We start from the raw sequence: 21,128 nt of genomic DNA on the forward strand, positions 1-21,128 counted from the left end.
TGGCACAATATCTCCCTGTGAAAGACTTTGGATTAATGTGTATAGACTACGAAATTTACTTTAACATCCATAAAGACTCTTTATACCCAATGACTATGGAAGAGCAGACAAGAAGAGAGGAAAGAATGTGAAAACTGAGGAAGGCATCAATGGAGCAGAAATCTGGGCTGGTCTTGAAAGGTAAAAAGGTAGAGACACAGAAAGGGCATTTCAGGAGAGTAATAAAAACAAATCTCACTAACCTCTAAACTTATTTTTCTTCACAGAACTCATAATTAACTGAAGTGTTTATTAATTTGACTGTCTAATAGAATGTTCCTTTCATAATAGCAGGGTTTCACCTTGCTCCCTTTCTGCTGTATTCCCAGTTTTTACAACCCAGCAGGCAATCAAATACTTGTTGAATAAGGAAATGTAATAAGCTGAATTAAACCTGAAAGCAGTTTTTTATTGGTAAATGTAAGTTACAGTGAAAATTAATTACTTACCAATATACCAGAGGGGCCAGTATGTCACATTGTAGTATGAACTAATCAATTTTCCAGTCCTGAAAAAAATTAGAAAGGCTTTCCAGTGAACTTAAAAACACCAAAAATCAAAAACAAACACAAAAACCTGTGGAACCAGCCACTGGCTTCTTAGAGTTTCACTTTTTTTGGACTGATTCACTTACATTTCAGTATATATCATTCCAGCCATAGATACATTTAGGAGTCCCCAGGCTAAGACCACTTTCCTAGCCTCTGTTTCTTTTCTCATCTTGATGGTTCTGTCAATAAGGGAAGCACTAGGGTGTGCCTCCCCCTGCATCTATGAAAAAACAAAAAGCACAGGAATTAACCAAAAGAAACTATTGCTCCATTTAAAAACCAAATTTTGCATCCCTTATAAAGGTAACTGAAACCGCATATACCTTCTCTCATCTTTAAGATGTTTTATCAAAACTTTTTCCATTTTAGTATCAGTATATGGAAAGGGAACCCAAAATTATACGTAACTTAATTGGCATCACAGTGTAATCAACAGAGAAGTGGCTGGTTATTTATTTATTTATTTTGAGACGGAGTCTTGCTGTCTCCCAGGCTAGAATGCAGTGGCGCGATCTCGACTCACTGCAACCTCCGCCTCCTGGGTTCAAGCGAGTCTCCTGCCTCAGACTCCCAAGTAGCTGGGATTACAGACGCCCGCCACCGCGCCCGACTGATTTTTGTATTTTTAGTAGAGACGGGACTTCAACATCTTGGCCAGGCTGGTCTCGAACTCCTGACCTTGTGATCCACCCGCTTCGGCCTCCCAAAGTGTTGGGATTACAGGCGTGAGCCACCCTGCCCAGCCGTGGCCGGTTATTTAAGAACAACTTAATACTTCCAATACATAAAAATGTCATATTTTGTAATTTAAGGGTTATGTCTAGAAATACTTTGTATTTTGTCTTTGGGGTATGTTACAAGGACTAGGCAAAAAGCTAATTTCAGAAACTCAAAATATCAAGTCCTGGGAGACTATATTCCATATCTGCTGTAAGTCATAAAGACTCTTCTACATCCTCATGCAGACGCCATTACTATCTAAACAACTCTGCATTGGGACAGCTATACTCCAGGGCTCTCCCTTTTGTGTGTGGATAAAGGATAAGGATTCAAGTTTTAGAAGGGCACGTAATCATGATGGGGTGCTGAGGGGAGCAAAAGGGTGAGAGGGGAAAACGTGCATTGTTTTGGTCCACATTTGGGATTTATAATTCCTTTCTTCAGCTAGGCTCAACTCTTACAGACCGTGCAAAACTTGTTCCAGCGACAAGCAGTCGTATCCCACAGAGAACAGAGTAATAGCTTTCGCGCCACTCAGGCCCCGTGTCCCAATTTCCCAGTCCAGAGCTTCCCTCCCCGGCTCCTCTGCACGAACTTCAGCAACCCTATTGCTTCTTTCTTCCCTTCCCCTAGAGAGGCGGGACGCCTAGCCACATCCCCCCTTGGCTGAACCCCGGACAGATCAGCAGGCGCGGAACTCCCACAACCCGCGTGGATTCCAAGACAGGAAGTACAAACATGACCCCGAAAACGCACCATGTCCTCCGGCCGGAAAGCGCAGGCTCGCGCCACTCTCTCTGGGCATGCGCGAAGCCAAGCTCAAGAGGGAGGCGACCGGCAGGCGGCTCTAAAGTTACCGGAAGAACTGGGCAGTCTCTTCTCGCGAGAAAGGGAGGGGTCGCAGGCCCAGCCTCTCGGAGCGTTACCAGGGAAACAGGTCTTGGTTTTGTGGCTCCCACTCAGCTGCGTGAGAAAGCTAAGCAGCAAAATTCAGACCAGGCTCTGAACCCGCAGTAAAAAGTAATAATTATAACAAGCTGAATTTTGTATCTATTAATATGATTTTAGCTTTCCTAGGGCATTTGTGGACTCACATGTGTAAACTGATTAAGTAGGGCGGCTCACCGTAGGATAGAGTGGCGTGATAAAGTGGCCAGACACCATCAGTGACAAAGCATTTCTTTCCCCTGTGTTAAAGTATCTATGTCAAGCGTTCTGACCCCATGTCAATTTTTTTTTTTTTTTAGTAGAGACAGGGTGTCGCCATGTTGGCCAGTCGGGTCTCGATTTCCTAACCTCAAGGGATCCGTCCGCCTCAGCCTCCCGAACGCCTGCTGGCCTCCCACCGCCTTTTGGGATTACAGGCGTGGCGTACGGCGCCCGGCCTAAATTCTTAAATAATCTAATAGGGTGCAGCAATAACAAGCACACCCAAAATTTGTTTTATTGAAGTTGCTAGTGTGTTTGAGGTTAAAAATAATAACAACACATTTTCCTATGTATTTTTTAGAAGAGCTGCTCATCTTGAGGAAAAGCTTGAGCTTTGTTTTATTTAGCACAAATACCTACAAGTGTGCCGCTGAGCCAGGCGCACGGATATAGAAAATAAGACCTGTCTGGTTACTACCCAGAGGAGCTCAACCCCAGCGGAGGCCCACAGAGGCATTTCGGCGGCAGGTGCGCCGGATACGGTGCGACCGTTGCGGTGCGCCCCAAGGAGCCGCGTCCAGCCCAGCCCCAGCTCTCGCGAACTTCGTGGAGGAGATGACACGTTAGAGAGTCAACAGCTAGAAGCCCAGGGCCTGGGGACTTGTTCTGAAGTGTGCCTCCTAATAAAAACATTAAGCCATGTCATAATAAGCTAGTGGATTGTTACATCATGTATGTCCAATGGCCAAAGTTTTCCTAAAATGATCTTAAGATTAATACCACGTGGTATTGTATGTTAATGAAAATCGGCAGGTATGCTGCGCTCTTAAAGAGCTGTTTTTAAGTAAGTTTTATCATTTTTAGATTGCTTTAGCAGCAATGTTGTTTTGCTCTAGTTTTAGATTTAGAGATGAACTAACTTGAAAATTGTTCAAAGTGAAAGGGCTCAAGGTGCAATCAAAATTAGAATACCGGCCGGGCGCGGTGGCTCACGCCTGTAATCCCAACACTTTGGGAGGCCAAGGCAGGCGGATCACAAGGTCAGGAGATGGAGACCAGCCTGGCCAAGACGCTGAAACCCTGTCTCTACTAAAAAGACAAAAAATTAATCGGGCGTGGTGGCACACGCCTGTAATCCCAACAACTCTGGAGGCTGAGGCAGGAGAATCACTTGAGCCTGGGAAGCCGAGGTTGTGGTGAGCTGAGATGGTGCCACTGCATTCCAGTCTGGGCGACACAGTGAGACCCTGTTAAAAAAAAAAAAAAAAAATTAGAATACCGGTTTCCACCCCCTCCATATGTGACTCTTTCCTAAGAAGAAATTGTATGCATTTGATGTAGTTCATAGTATTTCATAACGGGCACATCTGTGTTTTTCCTCTTAATGTAATCTATAAGCTGTTGTGCATTTATTCAAGGCTTAAAATAGAACACTACTGACCAAATGACAGTGAGCATTATGTATTAGGGCTGCCATAACGCAATATCACAGACAGGTGGCTTAAACAACAGAAATTATTTTTTTTCATAATTTTGGAGGCTGGAAGTCTAAGATCAAATTGTCAGCAGGGTTGGTTTCTCCTGAGGCGGGTCTCCTTGCAGACGGCCACCTTGTATTGTGACCTTGATTTCTGTGCTCGTGAATCCTTGCTGTCTTCTTGTAAGGATACCAATTGTATTGGATTAGGGCCCTACCCTTATGACCTCATTTAACTTTAATTACCTCCTTAAAGGCCCTGTCTCCAAATAGAGTCACACTGGAGGTGAGGGCTTCAACATACGAATTTTAGGGAACACAGTTCAATCGGTAATACATTAGAACTGTCTATGATAATTTGCAATCGCATGATACATATAAAAGAGACTGAATTAAAATGAGTGGATACATTAAACACTTAGTCGTAAAGATAGGAAAATATAGTATATACAAGTTTTAGGAAAAAAAATTAAGGCAGAATGCACCATATTGAGGTATGGGGGAAAATAACATAAACATTCAGAGGAGTAATTTGAATAACCTTCCACAAACTTAGAAATCCAAGAAGCATTTGTCAGTTCCTAGAACAGTTGCTTAAGTATATGTCATAATAGGTTGCCAAAGAAATTGTCATACATCATAGAGGGAGTGAAGTAGTTCCCAGTCATCTTTATCCCTTTAAGCATGGTTTATTTTCTGAGCAAGGAGTCATCATGGGAGACCTTTTTTCCTTATTTTGGGAGGTAGATCCTCCCCCCATACCTTTAAATTGTGCCATTCCAAATCAGGATTATGAATGCTGGAAGGATGACTCTTGTGGGACCATAGGGAGCTTCCTGCTTTGGTATTTTGTTATCGTATTTGTCCTGATGTTCTTCTCTAGGGCTTCTGTCTGGGTAGGATATCTTTTTTTCATTTTAAATAATATATTTACTGTACACTAGGAAAATTTCCATAAAATACATTTACTATACTTTGATGAAACTACTTTTAAAAGTTGTTTAGTTTTAAAAATAATGCAATCTTATTCTGGAGAATCCAGGATTATGGAAAAGGATGAAGAGGAAAATATAAAGCTACAGTTATCCTCTTTCCCAGAGATAACCACTGTTAACATTTTGGAGTATGTTCTTCCAGTTTGGTTTTTTTTCTCTCTCTTTCCCAATATATCTCTCTCCATTTATCTATCTTTGATCTTACATGGTTGGCATTATATTGCATATATTTTCATATCCTGCTTTTTAAGCTTAATAATATATCAGAAATACTTCTTTAAATTATATTCACTCGGCAGCACTTTTAATGACTGCATAATTTTCTATCTTTTGATTGCACCAAAAAATTCTGCAAGTTTGAAACATTCAGATTGTTTACAATTTATCCATCTGCTATGTAATGCTGGCATAAACCTCCCTGCTGGTTAACGACTTCCAAATCCCTTTTCTAGCCATGTGATTCTAATCAAAGATACGAAAGTTGTCATATTGACAGGATACATGCTGTAGGATTTTGGGGTTTTTAGAATGAAGCAATATGCTTTCTGCATAGAATAAGCAGAACTAGACTAAACAGAACTAAAGTCACCACTAAAATACCATCGTCTTAAGAATGAGATATCCCACTTTATCAGGACTGTGATGCTTCCAACATATTATGAGTAACCAAGCTCTTTTTTTTTTTTTCTTGAGATGGAGTCTTGCTCTGTCACCCAGGCTGGAGTGAAGTGGTGCAATCTTGGCTCACTACAACCTCCGCCTCCCGGATTCAAGTGATTCTCCTGCCTCAGCCTCCCTTGTAGCTGGGACCACAGGCGCAAGCCACCAAGCTCTGCTAACTTCTGTATTTTTAGTACAGATGGGGTTTCACCATGTTGGCCAGGCTGGTCTCAAACTCCTGACTTCAAGTAGTCTGCCCGCTTTGGCCTCCCAAAGTGCTGGGATTACAGGCATGAGCCACCGCGCCCAGCCGTAACCAAGCTCTTATAATTTGCTGACATGATATCCTTGCTGGCCATTAATACCAGGCTGATGATTAAGAAAACCACCATCATTTAGCATTATAGCCAGAGGCCTGGGCTGGCAGTGGTCAGTAAGACTTAATGCTCTATGAGCTCTGGATGGGGTGGAGAAGGTTTGTTATGTCCATGCCAGCTGGATTCCATTCTAATCAAAGACTCTTTGATAACCACCACCTCCTGGTGAAGAACTTTCATCTAAAGTCTAAATGCTTCTTAAGGTAAATACTTTGCCAAAAGGAGATTTAGAATAGTGATAGCTTATATGTGTCTTAGACTCCCTAGCTAAGTATATTGAATTTGGCCTGGCAAGCAAAGCTACTTTAGAAAATTACCAAAAAAATTTCATCATGAATTAAGAGGTCTAAGCTATTTTTTTTTATTTTTATTTTTTGAGACGGAGTCTTGCCCTTTCACCCAGGCTGGATCTTGCAATGGCACGATCTTGGCTCACTGCAACCTCCGCCTCCTGGGTTCCAGTGATTCTCCTGCCTCAGCCTCCCGAGTAGCTGGGATTACAGGCGCGCACCTCCACGCCCAGCTGATTTTTGTATTTTTAGTAGAGATGGAGTTTCACCATGTTGGCCAGGCTGGTCTCGAACTCCTGACCTCGTGATCCACCCGCCTCGGCCTCCCAAAGTGCTGGCATTACAGGCATGAGCCACCACGCCCGGCCCAGTCTAAGCTATTTTTCTGCTCCCTTGCTTGCATCAGCTCTTGGGAGTCATACAGCCTTGAGCTTCCAGGACCTCAAGAGAGCATGTGGTCCAGCCTCCTGTTTGTAGGCAAGTAAGTTATCATTATCCCTCCCACACCCATTTTTTTATTGATAAGGCCCAAGGAAGTTAAGTGACTTGTCCAATGTCACAAAAGTGTTAGTGACAGAAGGGGAATATACCCAGATTTCCTGTCAAATTATTTGTTTGCTTCAAAGCATAATTTGAAATGTCCACTTAGATCTACTCAGTCCTGGTTAAAACCTTAATTATTTTAGAGGTTTCGTCTTTCACTTTGTACCCTTGTGGCAGCTACAATTGGCTGGACTGCTTCTTCTGAAGGGTCCCAGATTTGAAATCTGAGAACCATATGAGAGCTAGTAAAGGAGGATGGAATTTTTCCTTCACTTTGAACTTCTTCATTTTCTCTGCTAAACTATGAGGCTTTATTTACAAACCTTGAAGTAATGGTAAAAGCGTGATGGAAATGTGGTGGTAATTATCCTCCAACATGAAGCACGCTGATTTCCTCTGAATTTGCCACTTTTTAAAGTGGCATTTACACTTTTGCTTTCAGACTATAAATACTATATTTAGTTTATATTTTTATTTTGTGTTTATTCAGATTGCTAGTGCTGGTATTTTTCTGGACAATAGTAATCCAAACTCCTTATTTTGCTTATGTGGAAACTGAGCTTAAGAGGTGTTAAGTGGCTTGGAAAAATCAAGAGTTGTTAGTGGCAGAAAGAGAGCCACGGCCCACATTTTCTACTCTGCCCCTCGGGGCAGGTACTCCTGCTGTTTTCACTCACTGAGTCACAAAGACAGTTAATAAAATGCTTTTCGTAACCACAGTTCATATGATCCCACTTAGTTTAATGCAAAATCTTTCTTTTGATTTTGTGGTTATGTTTCGATTTGACATCAAATGTGAGAGCTTTCTGTGGAAATGATATAAGCCTAATAAGTGTTTTTAAACACCTTCTCCCGTCTATTACAAGAGTACACATTATATAGAAAATGTGGAAATTATAGGGCAGAAGACAAAATAAAATAAAAATCACTCCAGATTATGTAGAAATAACCAACTACTGTTAACTTTTAGATTTATAAACTTCCAATTATTTTGCTTTTCTTTACATATATTAAATTTATTTTTTTTCCTTTTCTATAACCTAATCTAAGTGATACATATTAAATTTAAAATATTTAAGCCCCTTCCAAAAGCATTTTTTAGAAAGTAATATCTTTTTTTTTTTTTTTTTTTTTTTTTTGAGACAGAGTCTCGCTCTGTCGCCCAGGCTAGAGTGCAGTGGTGTGATCTCTGCTCACTGCAAGCTCCACCTCCCGGGTTCACGCCATTCTCCTGCCTCAGCCTCCTGAGTAGCTGGGACTACAGGCACCCACCACCACACCCGGCTAATTTTTTTGTATTTTAAGTAGAGACAGGGTTTCACCATGTTAGCCAGTATGGTCTCGATCTCCTGACCTTGTGATCCACCCGCCTCGGCCTCCCAAAGTGCTGGGATTACAGGTGTGAGCCACCGTGTCTGGCCAGAAAGTGGTATCTTAAAAGAGAACTCCGCTTTCAAGATTTTTGGAGAATGATTGCTGTAACCCAGAAAACAAAAAGGCACCTCATTAAAGATGCTTGCCTACCATTGCAGAGATCAGATATTAAGAAAAGAATGAGCCAAGGATCTTAGATTGCAGTTATAAATACCGAACTATGGCACTTTTCATCCCAAAGAAACTGGACTTCCACATAAATTCATTTTTTTCCTAATTGTAGACAATTTGAAAAAATTAAAAGAGAAAAAGTCCATTTCACCACTTAAAGCCAACCATAGCTATCACTTTTATATGCTCCTTAAACTCTTTTTTTTCATATTTTAAGCTAATTTGTGCTCATGCTGTATATACAAATTTGCATCTTGATGTTTAACCCAGTATGGTAGCACACTTATTTCCTCGTGTTATGACATACTTTTATTATAATAATTTTACAACTGTTTATTATATAATTGTACCATAATTTACTTAAACCATTGTCTACTTTTGAATTTTATATTATCCTAATTATACTGTGATGAATGTTTCTATGCACAAAGCTTTCTTTCTTCTGAGGATTATTTCTTGCTGATAGATTCCTGGAGAGAGAATTATATGTCAAAGGTGTTAATGAAAATTTCTAGTTTTTGTTATTTTCTGAAAGAGTTGGTTTATATCTGTGTCTTTTGGCAAAATCACTTTCAGCATTAGAAAGTGGGACACTAATCTGAAAAATGGGACAAATATATTTATGGAGTATTGGGGGGGCAGAATATTTGAAATTGGAACTATTCAAAGAAATCCATTTCTTTTGGTTGCCGTATTCACAAATAATATATTATGATTACATTTTGGAGGAAACTTTCGGAGGGATTAAGGAGGTATTAAGTTCATGAATTCAGGTAAAGATTTTTGTGTATGGTAGATGTCTTCTATCTTAAAGAACTATCAATAATGTACCCTGATAAATTTCCTTTAAAAACTAAACTAATCTGGGCCGGGTGCGGTGGTTTACACCCATAATCCTAGCACTTTGGGGGGCCGAGGCAGGTGGATCACTTGAGATCAGGAGTTCGAGACCAGCCTTTTCAACATGGAGAAACCCTGTCTCTACTAAAAATACAAAATTAGCCGGACGTGGTGGTGCATGTCTGTAATCCCAGCTGCTTGGTAGGCTGAGGCAGGAGACTCACTTGAACCTGGGAGGCAGAGATTTCAGTGAGCCGAGATCGCGCCATTGCACTCTAGCCTGGGCATACAGAGCAAGACTCCATCTCAAAAAAAAAAAAAAAAAAAACACTAAACTAATCTGAGTACTATCAAATTTTTTAAAACACTACTTCTCTGTAATGTAAATGGGTACAGGAAAGCTTTATAAGCTATAGCTTCTTGTCAGTGTTATTTTCTCTCAAGTCTGTTCCATTTTGCGTGGTCCAAAACATTTTGGTAGATTCTGCTATCAAAGCATAGTCTTAATGGGAAGTGGAAGCAGGATCACTATAACAGGAACTCAATACGTACTGAATTAGTTTATTATTTAACTCAGTAAGTACTTATTTAAACTGAATGTTTAAAATTAGACATTGTCAGGCCGGGCCCGGTGGCTCATACCTGTAATCTCAGCACTTTCGGAGGCCAAGGCGGGTAGATCACTTGAGGTCAGGAGTTCGAGACCAGCCTGGCCAACATGGTGAAACCCCATTTCTACTAAAAATACAAAAATTAGCCGGGCATGGTAGCAGGCACCTGTAATCCCAGCTACTTGGGAGACCGAAGCAGGAGAATCACTTGAACCTGGAAGATAGAGGTTGCAGTGAGCTGAGATCATGCCACTGCACTCCAGCCTGGGCAACAGAGTGAGACTCTCCAAAAATAAATAAATAAAATAATAAAAAAATAAAACCAGACATTGTCAATGGGCCTCAGCAATAGTGTTTTATAACAAGTACATATTATCAAAAAACAACTGAGATCACTCTTACTAACCTATGTTTCTGAAACAGATCTCTGAGGATAAAAAGGATGAAGGCAGTGGGACAAGTACTTCAGTAAGGAAAGGTGAGAACCAGTGCATATTTTGTGTTGGACTATGAGGGGAAGAATATGTGTGGTGTTGCACGCCTGTGGTCCCAGCTACTCAGGAGGCTGAGGCAGGAGGATTGCTTGAGCTAAGCAGTTCAAGACCACAGCTTGAGAACATAGTGAGACCCAGTATCAAAAAAAAAAAAAAAAGAAAAAAGAAAAAGAAAAAAAGAAAAATGAAAGAAAGACAAAAAAAGAAATTTGTGCTGAGTGTGGAAAGCAAACAACAAAGATGAACAGCCAACAGCATTGTAAGACTTTGCACACTAGAGGAGGCCCATTGGGGTTGGGTGAGTTTTTGCTTTTGGACTCCCTAGTGCAGAGGGACAGTTTAGCTGCTTAGCAAGAAGCTATGAATTACTGGGACGTAGAACTCAAGTTCTTTTTTCACTCCTTAGCTCTCTCCCTTCACATTGCTTGCCCTTCCCACATCCTCATGGTTAGTGCTATTACAGGATTATGAACTGTCTATGACATCTTTTTCAATAACCTATAAGCAGTGGTGCACTGGTAAATGTTTAACAACTGGTTCTCCAAAACTCCTGTGTGTACATATGCCTACTAAAAATTTTACTGATATAAAGGTTGCATGTCATCTCGGTACCTCCGGAGGCTGAAGCAGGAGAACTGCTTGAGGCCAGGAGTTCAAGATCAGCCTGGAGAACATAGCAAAACCCTGTCTTTTAAAAAAAGAAAATTAGCTGGCATGATTGTTCGCACCTGCGGTCTCAGCTACTCAGGAGGCTGAGGCAACAGAATCACTTGAGCCCAGGAGTTCGAGGCTGCCAGTGAGCCATAATCGTGCCACTGCACTCCAGCCTGGGCGGCAGAGTGAGTCCCTGACTCTAAAAATTTAATAAATAAATAAATAAAAATAAATATATATCACACCATTTATAAATAATAAAATATACAATACTCCTTATGGCCAATTTCATATAGACAACTGATTCTCACAAAACGCTCTCCTTGATTTTTGCCAGACCCTTGCACCTTAGCCAACCATGGCTGCAATTGATGAACAAGTATAGTTCCAGCGTGAATGTTATTTTCCTCTAAGTTAAGGAGTGAGATGAAAGTGAAGCAGAAGATAGATGTATGTTGGGACTTAACTTTGTTGTCAGTGATGTGAGTGACTTCTTTGCTGGAATGGATAATAGTTCTAAAATACTGGAAGAATATTTCCTCATTTTGCAGGGTTAGTCACAATGTAGTGGCTACAGGGATGATACTGAAATGTAATATGTAATCTGTATTAGTAACATATTCTCCATCATTTTGTTAAGCCTAGACAATCAACAAAGCCATACATCAAGCCCTGATGTTTAGTGTTTGCTGATTTTCATGGTATAAATACTTCCACCAAAGCTGATTTTAAGCTACCCACATCATGTCATTGAACATGGAGTTGGGAGGAGATGTGCAGTAGTGCACCCTTAACATAGAATTTCCGCCGGGCGTGACGGCTCACGCCTGTAATCTCAGCACTTTGGGTGGCCAAGGAGGGTGGATCTCCTGAGGTCAGGAGTTCGAGACCAGCCTGGCCAACATGGCAAAACCCTGTCTCTACTAAAAATACAAAAAAATTAGCTGTGCGTGGTGGTACGTGCCTATAATCCCAGCTGCTAGGGGGGCTGAGGCAGGAGGATCGCTTGAACCTGGGAGACAGAGGTTGCAGTGAGCCGAGATTGTGCCACTGCACTCCAGCCTGGGCAACAGAGTGAGACTCCATCTCAAAAAAAAAAAAAAAAACAACAACAAACAAAAAAAACAGTATAGAGTTTCCAACATCCAAATACAACGGACATAAAAAACCAGAAGAGCCCACAGCATAAACAAATGTAGTAAGATAATTAGGAAGTGATGGGTTTTGAGTATTACCTCTATTTTCAGTAACTGTATTTATTGTAAGTTGGTATAATTTAATTTTTAATAATGGCTATGTTTAACCATCTCGCAAAATTCCTGAAAGTTTATCAGCTCTTCTGAGCGGATACAAGCCAACTTCCGCACACCACTACATAAAGGAAAGACGCTTCTTAGTTCCTGCTCCCCAAATCACATTCATATACGTGCTTGAATCTTTAAGACTTCAATTTTCAAAGGAAAAAAAGGGTTCTTCCCTGGAAAAGTTCAGAGATCTTTTCCTTTGATCTTATGTTTGGCATCCACAAAACTTCAAGAGTGATATGTCAAGCATCTATCTAAGCGCTCTGGTCTGCAGGAATTGGGATATGGTACTGGAAAATGTAGTCAGCTGCCAACAGTTGCAGGTGACTGGAGAAAAGCAATGGCTTGACAACTGGCCACTAAGAGTGAGCTCACACATGCACAGGCTTCTTAAGTAATAGGAATTTATAGTAACCAACAATATTACTAACTAGATATGTTTCATTGGTCGTTAGCAAGCAAAGAGACTTCCTGTAAGCGGCAAAGCAAAGACAGTGCCTGGGATCCCTCACAAACAATGAAGAAACCAAAGCAGAACCAACTTACCCCTGTAACCAACTCAGAAGTGGCTTTGGTCAATGCCTATCTTGAACAAAGACGAGCCAGGTGCCAGTCTCAGTTCAATGAGGTGAACCAGAACCAACATGACAGTGATACTACAGAGTGTGGCAGTGAAGAGTCTAACTCAGAAGCCTCCTCGTGGAAGGAGAGTGAAAGTGAACACCCATCACCAGACAGTATTAAGAGGAGAAAAACGGCTCAGAGGCAAAGGAATCTGGGAAGTTACCAAATGAACGAAAGGCACTGCCTGCACTGCAAAGCATTGAGAACCAATGAATGGTTGGTGCACCATTCCCGACAGAAGCCTTCAGTAACACCGCCAATGAAAGGAGACAGTCAAGAGGAAAGTTCCATATCTGACATTAACACGAAATTTAGTAAATTTTGAATTTTATCACTTTCTTTCCTCACTTGAAGCCAAATGAAAGAGATGAATAAAACATGAAAAATCACCAGAGCTCTAGGTGAGGAGACTTTTACAACAAAGTCTCTCTATCAACAAACAAAAACATACTTGGAACCCAAGAGGTAAAATCTCACACAATTCTTTGTTCAGAAAAAAGGCCATCAAATGTGTTTTTGGCACCATTGGAACACCGAAGATCTGTATCCACTATGATTTTTTTATTTGAAATAGCACAAGACAGATATTTTATGCCTTGAGTGTATGTATTTTGTTTATATCTGTAATATGAATAAGAAAGCTCTTTGAAAATATATTATTTATGTTGAGAAACCACTTAAATGTATTCAGATGTTTTGCTTATCTGACTGACTGAATGAACTGTGTGAAGTCGGTTGGAATAGAATTGCCCCATCCTCCCTAGGTTTGACCCTACAAGAACTGTATTGCCACACATGTCAGCTAGGGACTGGTGTGGAAGAGGAGCTCAAGAGGCTGGAATAAGATCTGATTCCTGGAGTAGGGAGGAGAGGCAGCATGACCCAGAAGGCAGTTGGGCAGTGGGCTACCCATGGTTGTCGTCCACAAAGTGCATGGCAAATGTTAAAGGAAAAATTATTCTGACACTTGTCAAAATGGTCAGGAGGACTTCATTCAAGACTATTGCAGTAGAGAGTAGAACTTGAGCTCCACTCTGAATACAACAAGGACAAGTGGGGATTTATAGCCAGGAGCAGGAGGAGGACGTCACAGGATGGGAAATTACTAAAGAGAGACATTAAACATAGAGGGATTCCTGCTAAAGTGACCTAACAGGATTCATGCTAAAGGCAGGCCAAGGACTTACACATCAAAAGTGGAGAATGAGGCCAGGCGTGGTGGCTCACGCCTGTAATCCCAGCACTTTGGGAGGCCAAGGCGGGCGATCACCTGAGGTCAGGAATTTGAGACCAGCCTGGCCAATGTGGTGAAACCCCACCTCTACTAAAAATACAAAAATTAGCCGGGTGTGGTGGCACATGCCTGGAGTCCCAGCTACTTGGGAGGCTGAGGCACAAGAAAAGCTTGAACCCAGGAGGCAGAGGTTGCAGTGAGCCGAGATTGTGCCACTGCACTCCAGCCTGGGCAATAGAGTGAGACTCTGTTTAAAAAAAAAAAAAAAGTAGAGGATGAAGAATTTGATTAGTTATTAAGGATGGGGAGACCCTCGATAAACTTATCCAGTAGGATTCTTGCCAAAATTGGGTTGGGCAGGTCAAAGACAGGATGGAGTCAAGATTGAGGCCTATTTGAGAAGAGGGCTCAGAGGAGCCTGATTAAAGTTTGGCCAAAGAGAGAATCTTTGTCACAAGTTAGGCACAATCCAGGCATAGTTGGGGCTAGGTTTTCTAGTTAAGTGGGGCCCCCAGGTGTGGGGAATGTAAGCAGGCCGAAGTAAATGGGTGGTCAATCTGGAGATCATCTTCCCAGAATAGAAATGGGAAATAGGATGGATAGCAGGACCCCAGCTGTGATAGAAAACAAGGCCCAGATCCCAGAGGAGAGGTCTGGCAAGGACAAGATGAAGCAGCAGGAACCCTTATCATGCGGCTGCAGTTCAAAGCAGGGCCTAAGTCTTGAGGGAAGCTGGGTGCAGTGGTTCACGCCTGTAATCCCAGCACCTTGCGAGGCTGGCAGGAGGATCAGTTGAGCCCAGGAATTTGAGACCAGCCTGGGCAAAATGGTGAAACCTTGTCTCTATTGAAAAAAAAAAAAGAAGTCTTGGGTAAGGACTTGGGTACTATGTATGGTTAAGACTAAGGACTGAGCCTTTCATGGGAGACAGGTAGGGGATGGGGACAGAGACCAGAGAGCTGTGACTTTGGGCCCATGAGTCATTCCTGGTAAGAGCAGATTCCTCAACTGAATATAACAAAGATCCTTGGGAGGCAATGAGGGAGTCCCAACCACTGGGACTAGGCCACTAGAATCCACGAAACAGGGTAACATTTCTCAGCCTATTTGTGGAGGCTTTGTCTTATTCAGATTGCCTCAGGATTAGAACAGGTCTGGGCCGGGCGCAGTGGCTCACGCCTGTAATCCCAGCGCTTTGGGAGGCCGAGGGGGGTGGATCACGAGGTCAGGAGATCGAGACCATTCTGGCTAAAATCGTGAAACCCCCTCTCTACTAAAAAAATACAGAAAATTAGCTGGGCTAGGCATGGTGGCAGGTGCCTGTAATCCCAGCTACTTGGAAGGCCGAGGCAGGAGAATGGCGTGAACCCAGGAGGCGGACCTTGCATTGAGACGAGATCGCACCACTGCACTCCTGCCTGGGGGACAGAGTGAGACTCCGTCTCAAAAAAAAAAAAAAAGGATTAGAACAGTTCTGAAGGCACAGGTGAGAAGCAGTGAAGCTGTCCTCACAGAGTTAACAAGAATTCTAGACAGAAATACATTTATAAATAAGCACTAATCAGGCTGCACTTTGACCCACTTCCTTGTAACCCAAAGTCACTAGATCCTGACCATTTGTATCCCCATTGTTCCTACAGATGGGATTTTTGACATTAGAATTGTAAGTCTTTTGTTTAAGAACTGCTTAAGATGTTTTTCAGATGCCAGATTCTAAGGAAACAGCTAATGCTAACCAGTTTGAAGAACCCATCTCCCTGTCCATGACTTCACGCTGCACTCTTTGACCCCTCAGGGATCTCCACACTTTGGCCCACTCCGTAATCCTGAAAAACCCAGCCCCCAAATCCTCAGGGAGATGGATTTGAGGTTTCCTGTCATGTCCTCATTTGGCAGACCTATGATTAAACCTTTCTCTGCTGCAACCTGGGGTCTCAGTGTATTGACTTGTTGTGCATGAAACTGCCTTTGCAAAATCATGACAGTAAGAGAAATCTGACATAGTTGACTCCATCTTGCTTCTGACCTTTAAGCTGTCCTTGGCCATTCCTGGGCATAGGCCAAGCTAACTTTGGGAGGAATTTACAGTTTAACCTTAAAGCAAGGATGACAATCCCCTTTCTCCAAACTAAACCACCTTTGTAAAACTAATGAAAGACCACAAAATTAGGATTATGAGAGGATCCTGAATTCTGAGAAGATGTAAGCATAGTTTCTGTAAACCCTTACTGCTCAGGAGTCATGTGGTCAGAGATGACAAGGTTTGTGTTATCCCCAGTTGCTCCCATAGATAACATCACCATTGTAGAACCTAAAGTTGGTTTTTTGAGATGTCTTTCAGACTGACCCCACCCAGACCTGTGGCGCATGACTCAGTTGGTCCTGTGGCCCCATAAAGAAGCAGACTGGGTGCATGAGGACCATTTTCCACACCCCTGTGATTTCATCCCCACTCACTTGGCAGTACCCATTCCCTAGACCCTTGCCCACCAATTTACCTATAAAAACCCTAGCCCCCGAGCCTTTGCAGAGACTGATTTGAGTGATAACTCCAGTTCTTCTGCATGGCCAGCCTTATGTCAAACTCTTTACTGCAATGCCGTGGTCTTAGTGAATTGATTTTGTCTAGGCAGCAAGCAGGAAGAACCTGTTGGGTGAATGCAAGCTTATCAGGCAACAGACCTATTATGGTTACAGCAGAACAACTTTGAGATTCAGTAGTTCAAGCATCGACCTTTTCCACAAAAACTTTCCTTGCTCCTTGACACCCTCCTCCACTTTGTTCTCTCAGGCAGAACTCACTTTGCCCTCCCTCATCCTCCAGTGTGCCCTGAAAAGTTCTTTCTCAGCATCTTTATCTTTTTTTTGAGATGGAGTCTTGCTCTGTCACCTAGGCTGGAGTGCAGTAGCGCGATCTTGGCTTACCGTAATCTTCGCCTCCCAGGTTCAAGCGATTCTCCTGCCTCAGACTCCTGAGTAGGTGGGATTACAGGTGCATGCCACCATTCCTGGCTAATTTTTGTATTTTTAGTAGAGACGGGGTTTCACAATGTTGGCCAGGCTGGTCTCGAATTCCTGACCTCATGATCCACCCACCTCAGCCTCCCGAAGTGCTGGGATTAACAGGCATGATCCACTGCGCCTGGCCATCTTTAACATTTTGATGAATGCATTTGTTTGCAAGTCTCTGTCCCCAACATATGCTTATCCACCCTTTAAGGTAGAGTCCATTATTTGTCATCTTTGTATCTCTGTAGCCTAGCACAGTGCCAGACAACATGATAGATAAATAATGCAGTTGAATCAATATATTATACAAAGAGATTCCTGAATGTAAAGTGGTGGTTGGGGAGCTGGGGAATCAGAGGTAGAGGAATCAGGGCAGAGGCCAGTATCCACAATTTAGTGAATAATTCTATTTCCAGCTTGATATGATCAAGGTGCTTAAATTATCCTAAGTAGTACCCTCCCTCCAAACAGCAACAACAAAAGAACCAAGTTTAAAATATAGCAGTAAGTTGCAGAGGAAGGATTTAGACCCAAGTCATCTTGCTTCAGAGTTTGGGCTCTTAATTGCTATGACCTTAATCATTATCTGAAGATAGAAGGTATGATTTCAAGGTAAGTTAATCACCACTTCCCCCACAGTCATAAATGATGTCTAAGCAGATACAACCTCACCAGGATCTATTGGAAGATATGGACAATGGCGATTTTCCAAATAACAGAGTAAGGGCCCATGCACCCAAATGTTTTGCCTGTAGATAGAATAGAAACCAATGACACTATTACCCAAAAAGTCACTTTTCCTTGTCTTATTCATAGGACTGGAAGAGTTGGGGGGCTGAAGATGGCTGTCTTTAGGAAAAGGGAATCAGGATTGAGTTAAGTATGGGGGTATTATAAATCCTATAGTGTGGGGTTAGCCAGGATAATCTGTGAGTACGTGAAACCAAAAACAGGCTAAACATAGCTGGGAGGATATCCAAAGCCAAGGAGAGAATTGCACCAAATCAAAGGGACAAGGCAGAAACATGGTAAGATGAAAAGCAAAAGCATAGCCAGGTGCTTTGGGACTGGATCAGTGAACAAGGTGCACAACTGGTCAGGTGGGAGCTGGCTCATGAAACTAGAGCTGCCGGCTGGGCACGGTGGCTCATGCCTGTAATCCCAGCACTTTGGGAGGCTAAGGTGGGTGGATCACCTGAGGTCAGGGGTTTGAAACCAGCCTGGCCAGCGTGGTGAAACCCCATCTCTACTAAAAATACAACATTAGCTGGGCGTGGTGGCACATGCCTGTAATCCCAGCTATTAGGGAGGCTGAGGCAGGAGAATCACTTGAACCTGGGAGGCGGAGGTTGCAGTGAGCTGAGATTACACCATTGCACTCCAGCCTGGGCTGGACAGAGTGAGACTCGGTCTCAAAAAAAGAAAAAAAAAAAAAAAGAAACTAGGGCTGCTAACACTAGTCACAGCTGGTTGTTGCTTTTGTGCAGTCTCGTGTGGGTTCTTAGGATGGGGTCCCTGGGTTGCATAACAGTCCCCTCTTCAGTCCTTCCTTGCTGGTTGGGATAAACTAGGCCTTCTCTGGCTTTCATGGTCAAAGCCTGTAACCTGTTTGGGTGGCTTGCTTGAGGGAGGCATAAGATTCTCAGGCTGGCCTCCTCTCTGTGGCCCATCCATGCAGCTGAGCATCAGAATGACCTCTGTGGCGATGTCCAGCTATGTTAAGTATCACGATTCTTTTTTTTTTTTTTTTTAGACGGAGTTTCCCTCTTGTTGCCCAGGCTGGAATGCAATGGCATGATCTTGGCTTACCGCAACCTCCGTCTCCTGGGTTCAAGCGATTCTCCTGCCTCAGCCTTGCGAGTAGCTGGGATCACAGGCGTGCACCACCATGCCTAGCTAATTTTGTATTTTTAGTAGAGATGGGGCTTCTCCATGTTGGTCAGGCTGGTCTCGAACTCCTGACCTCAGGTGATCCCTCCCGCCTTGGCCTCCCAAAGTGTTGGGATTATAGGCATGAGCCACTGTGCCCAGCCAGGTATCACAATTCTTATCACGAACTGGGATGCAGGGAACTATGGGATGTAGAGAAAGTTCACAGTCCAAACCAGTATCTGCCCTCCAGGATGGGGTGGTGTGGCTTTGGTGGGAGGAGAGATGAGCCAGTAGGTTAAATCTTACCAATAACAGCAGCAACAATAATAACAATATTGGAAACATTTAGAGCAGGGGTACCCAACACCCAGACCATGGAACGGTACTGGTCCGTGGCCTGTTAGGAACTAGGCTGCACAGCAGGAGGTGAGTGGCAGGCAAGCCAGCATTACTGCCTGAGCTCTGCCTCCACCTCCCGTCAGATCAGCAATGGCATTAGGTTCTCATAGGAGCGCGAACCCTGTTATGGACTGCACGTGCGAGGGATCTCAGCTGCGTGCTCCTTCTGAGAATCTAATCCCTGATGATATGAGGTGAATCTAATGCGTGATGATCTAATGCCTGATGATCTGGGGTTTCATCCCCAAACCACCCGCCCAGCCCCCCACCCCTCAAATCCATGGAAAAATTGTCTTCCATAAAACCTGTCCCTGGTGCCAAAAAGGTTGGGGACTGCTGATTTAGAGATTGCTTGTCATATGCCAGGCACAAGGCGAGCAATTTATAAAGATTATTTATCCTTCACAATCCTGCAAGATAGATATTTCAATTTTACAGGTGATAAAAGTAAGGCTTGGGGTAATTAAATAACATACCCCAGGTCATACAGTTGGTAAATGGGGAGCTGGGCCTTGGTCTTGTCTGACCACAAATATTTTTTTTGTTTTGTTTTACCATGACAGAACATTATCCATTAAAAAATTTATTTTTTATTTTTAGAGATGGGGTCTTGCTTTGTCGCCCAGGCTAATGTCAAACTCTGGGCCTCAGGGAGTCCAGGTGTGGTGGCTCATGCCTGTAAACCTAACATTTTGGGAGGCTGAGGCAGGTGGATCACTTGAGGCCAGGAGTTTGAGAACAGCCTGGCCAATGTGGCGAAATCCCATCTCTACTAAAAACATAAAAATTAGCCAGTTGTGGTAGCATATGCCTGTGATCCCAGCTACTCTGGAGGCTGAGGCAGGAGAATCACTTAAACCTGGGATGCAGAGGTTTCAGTGAGCTGAGATCGCACTACTGCACTCCAGCCTGGGCGACAGAGTGAGACTCTGTCTCAAAAAAACAAAACAAAAACTCTGGGCCTCAGGCAGCCCTCTTGCCTTGATCTCCCAAAGTGCTGGGATTGCAGGTGTGAGCCACTGCACCTGGCCTATTGTCCAAATTCTTAATGAAGAGCGACTGATAAAAACTTGGGACACCACATACCAAATACCAAACCAAGTCCTGAGAGAGCAGAGGACTATTAATGGAAAACAGAGCCAAGAGTCAGAGGCTGAGCAGAGTTAGAAGCAGAAGTAACCTGGAGAGGTTTCACACTGTGTGGTGGTGAGGCCTTGTAATTGCCTGACAGGTTCTTCCTGCACACTGTACAGACAAAACCAATTCCCTGAGACTGTGGGATTGCAGTAAAGAAAGAGTTTAATTAATGCAAGGCAGCCAAGAGGCAGGACTGGAGTTATCACTCAAATCAGTCTCTCCAAGAACTCAGAGGCCAGGGTTTTTATGGACAATTTGGTGGACAGGGGCTTAGGGAATAGGTACTACTGATTGGCTGGGGATGAAATCACAGGGGTGTGAAGAATGGTCCTTGAGTGTTGAGTCTGCCTCTGGGTGGGGGGACCACAGGACTCGCTGAGTCACGAGTCAGGAGTCTGTGGGGTCAGTCGGTTGCCAGAATGCAAAAGCCTGAAAAACACCTCAAAAGACCAATCTTAAGTTCTACAATAGTGATGTTATCTATAGGAGCATTGGGGAAGTCACAGATCTTGTGACCTCTGGTCACATGACTCCTGAGCAGTAAAGGATTGTAGAAACTATGCCTACATTTTAGCAGAATTCAGGGTCCTCCCATAATAAAACC

At 43.0% G+C, this 21,128-nt stretch overlaps 2 protein-coding genes across 4 annotated transcripts in view; one reads left to right on the forward strand and one right to left on the reverse strand.

Moving 5' to 3' along the window:
- The window catches only part of TMEM209 (transmembrane protein 209), a 40,674-nt gene extending 38,485 nt beyond the window's left edge, over positions 1-2,189 (reverse strand). For 2 of the 3 annotated variants that reach the window (XM_054497270.2, XM_054497268.2), the window contains exons 1-3: positions 2,067-2,189; positions 674-810; positions 489-547 (exon numbers count right to left, since the gene is read on the reverse strand). In XM_054497270.2, coding sequence (XP_054353245.1) covers positions 489-547; positions 674-810; positions 2,067-2,069 — 199 coding nt within the window. In that variant the 5' untranslated portion in view covers positions 2,070-2,189. Of the gene's footprint in view, positions 1-488; positions 548-673; positions 811-1,775 lie in introns of all 3 variants that reach the window. The other variant, XM_054497269.2, reaches the window with a different exon arrangement.
- Positions 2,190-4,571: 2,382 nt separating this feature from the next.
- SSMEM1 (serine rich single-pass membrane protein 1) lies at positions 4,572-13,549 on the forward strand. The gene is made up of 3 exons (XM_054497272.1): positions 4,572-4,832; positions 10,221-10,275; positions 12,705-13,549. The coding sequence occupies exons 1-3, from the start codon at positions 4,650-4,652 to the stop codon at positions 13,196-13,198; spliced, it is 732 nt and encodes a 243-aa protein (XP_054353247.1). The 5' UTR covers positions 4,572-4,649; the 3' UTR covers positions 13,199-13,549.
- Positions 13,550-21,128: the final 7,579 nt, after the last annotated feature.

This window comes from Pongo pygmaeus, chromosome 6 (assembly GCF_028885625.2).
Source record: "Pongo pygmaeus isolate AG05252 chromosome 6, NHGRI_mPonPyg2-v2.0_pri, whole genome shotgun sequence".
Taxonomy (NCBI): Eukaryota; Metazoa; Chordata; class Mammalia; order Primates; family Hominidae; genus Pongo; species Pongo pygmaeus.

Bases quoted from the DNA above. Each gene is read 5' to 3' on its own strand.
- SSMEM1 (XM_054497272.1), top strand. From the start codon at position 4,650: ATGGGAGACCTTTTTTCCTTATTTTGGGAGGTAGATCCTCCCCCCATA. The intron at 4,833-10,220 runs GTAGGATATCTT...TTTCTGAAACAG, and splicing joins TCTCTAGGGCTTCTGTCTGG to ATCTCTGAGGATAAAAAGGA. The intron at 10,276-12,704 runs GTGAGAACCAGT...ATTGGTCGTTAG, and splicing joins AAGTACTTCAGTAAGGAAAG to CAAGCAAAGAGACTTCCTGT.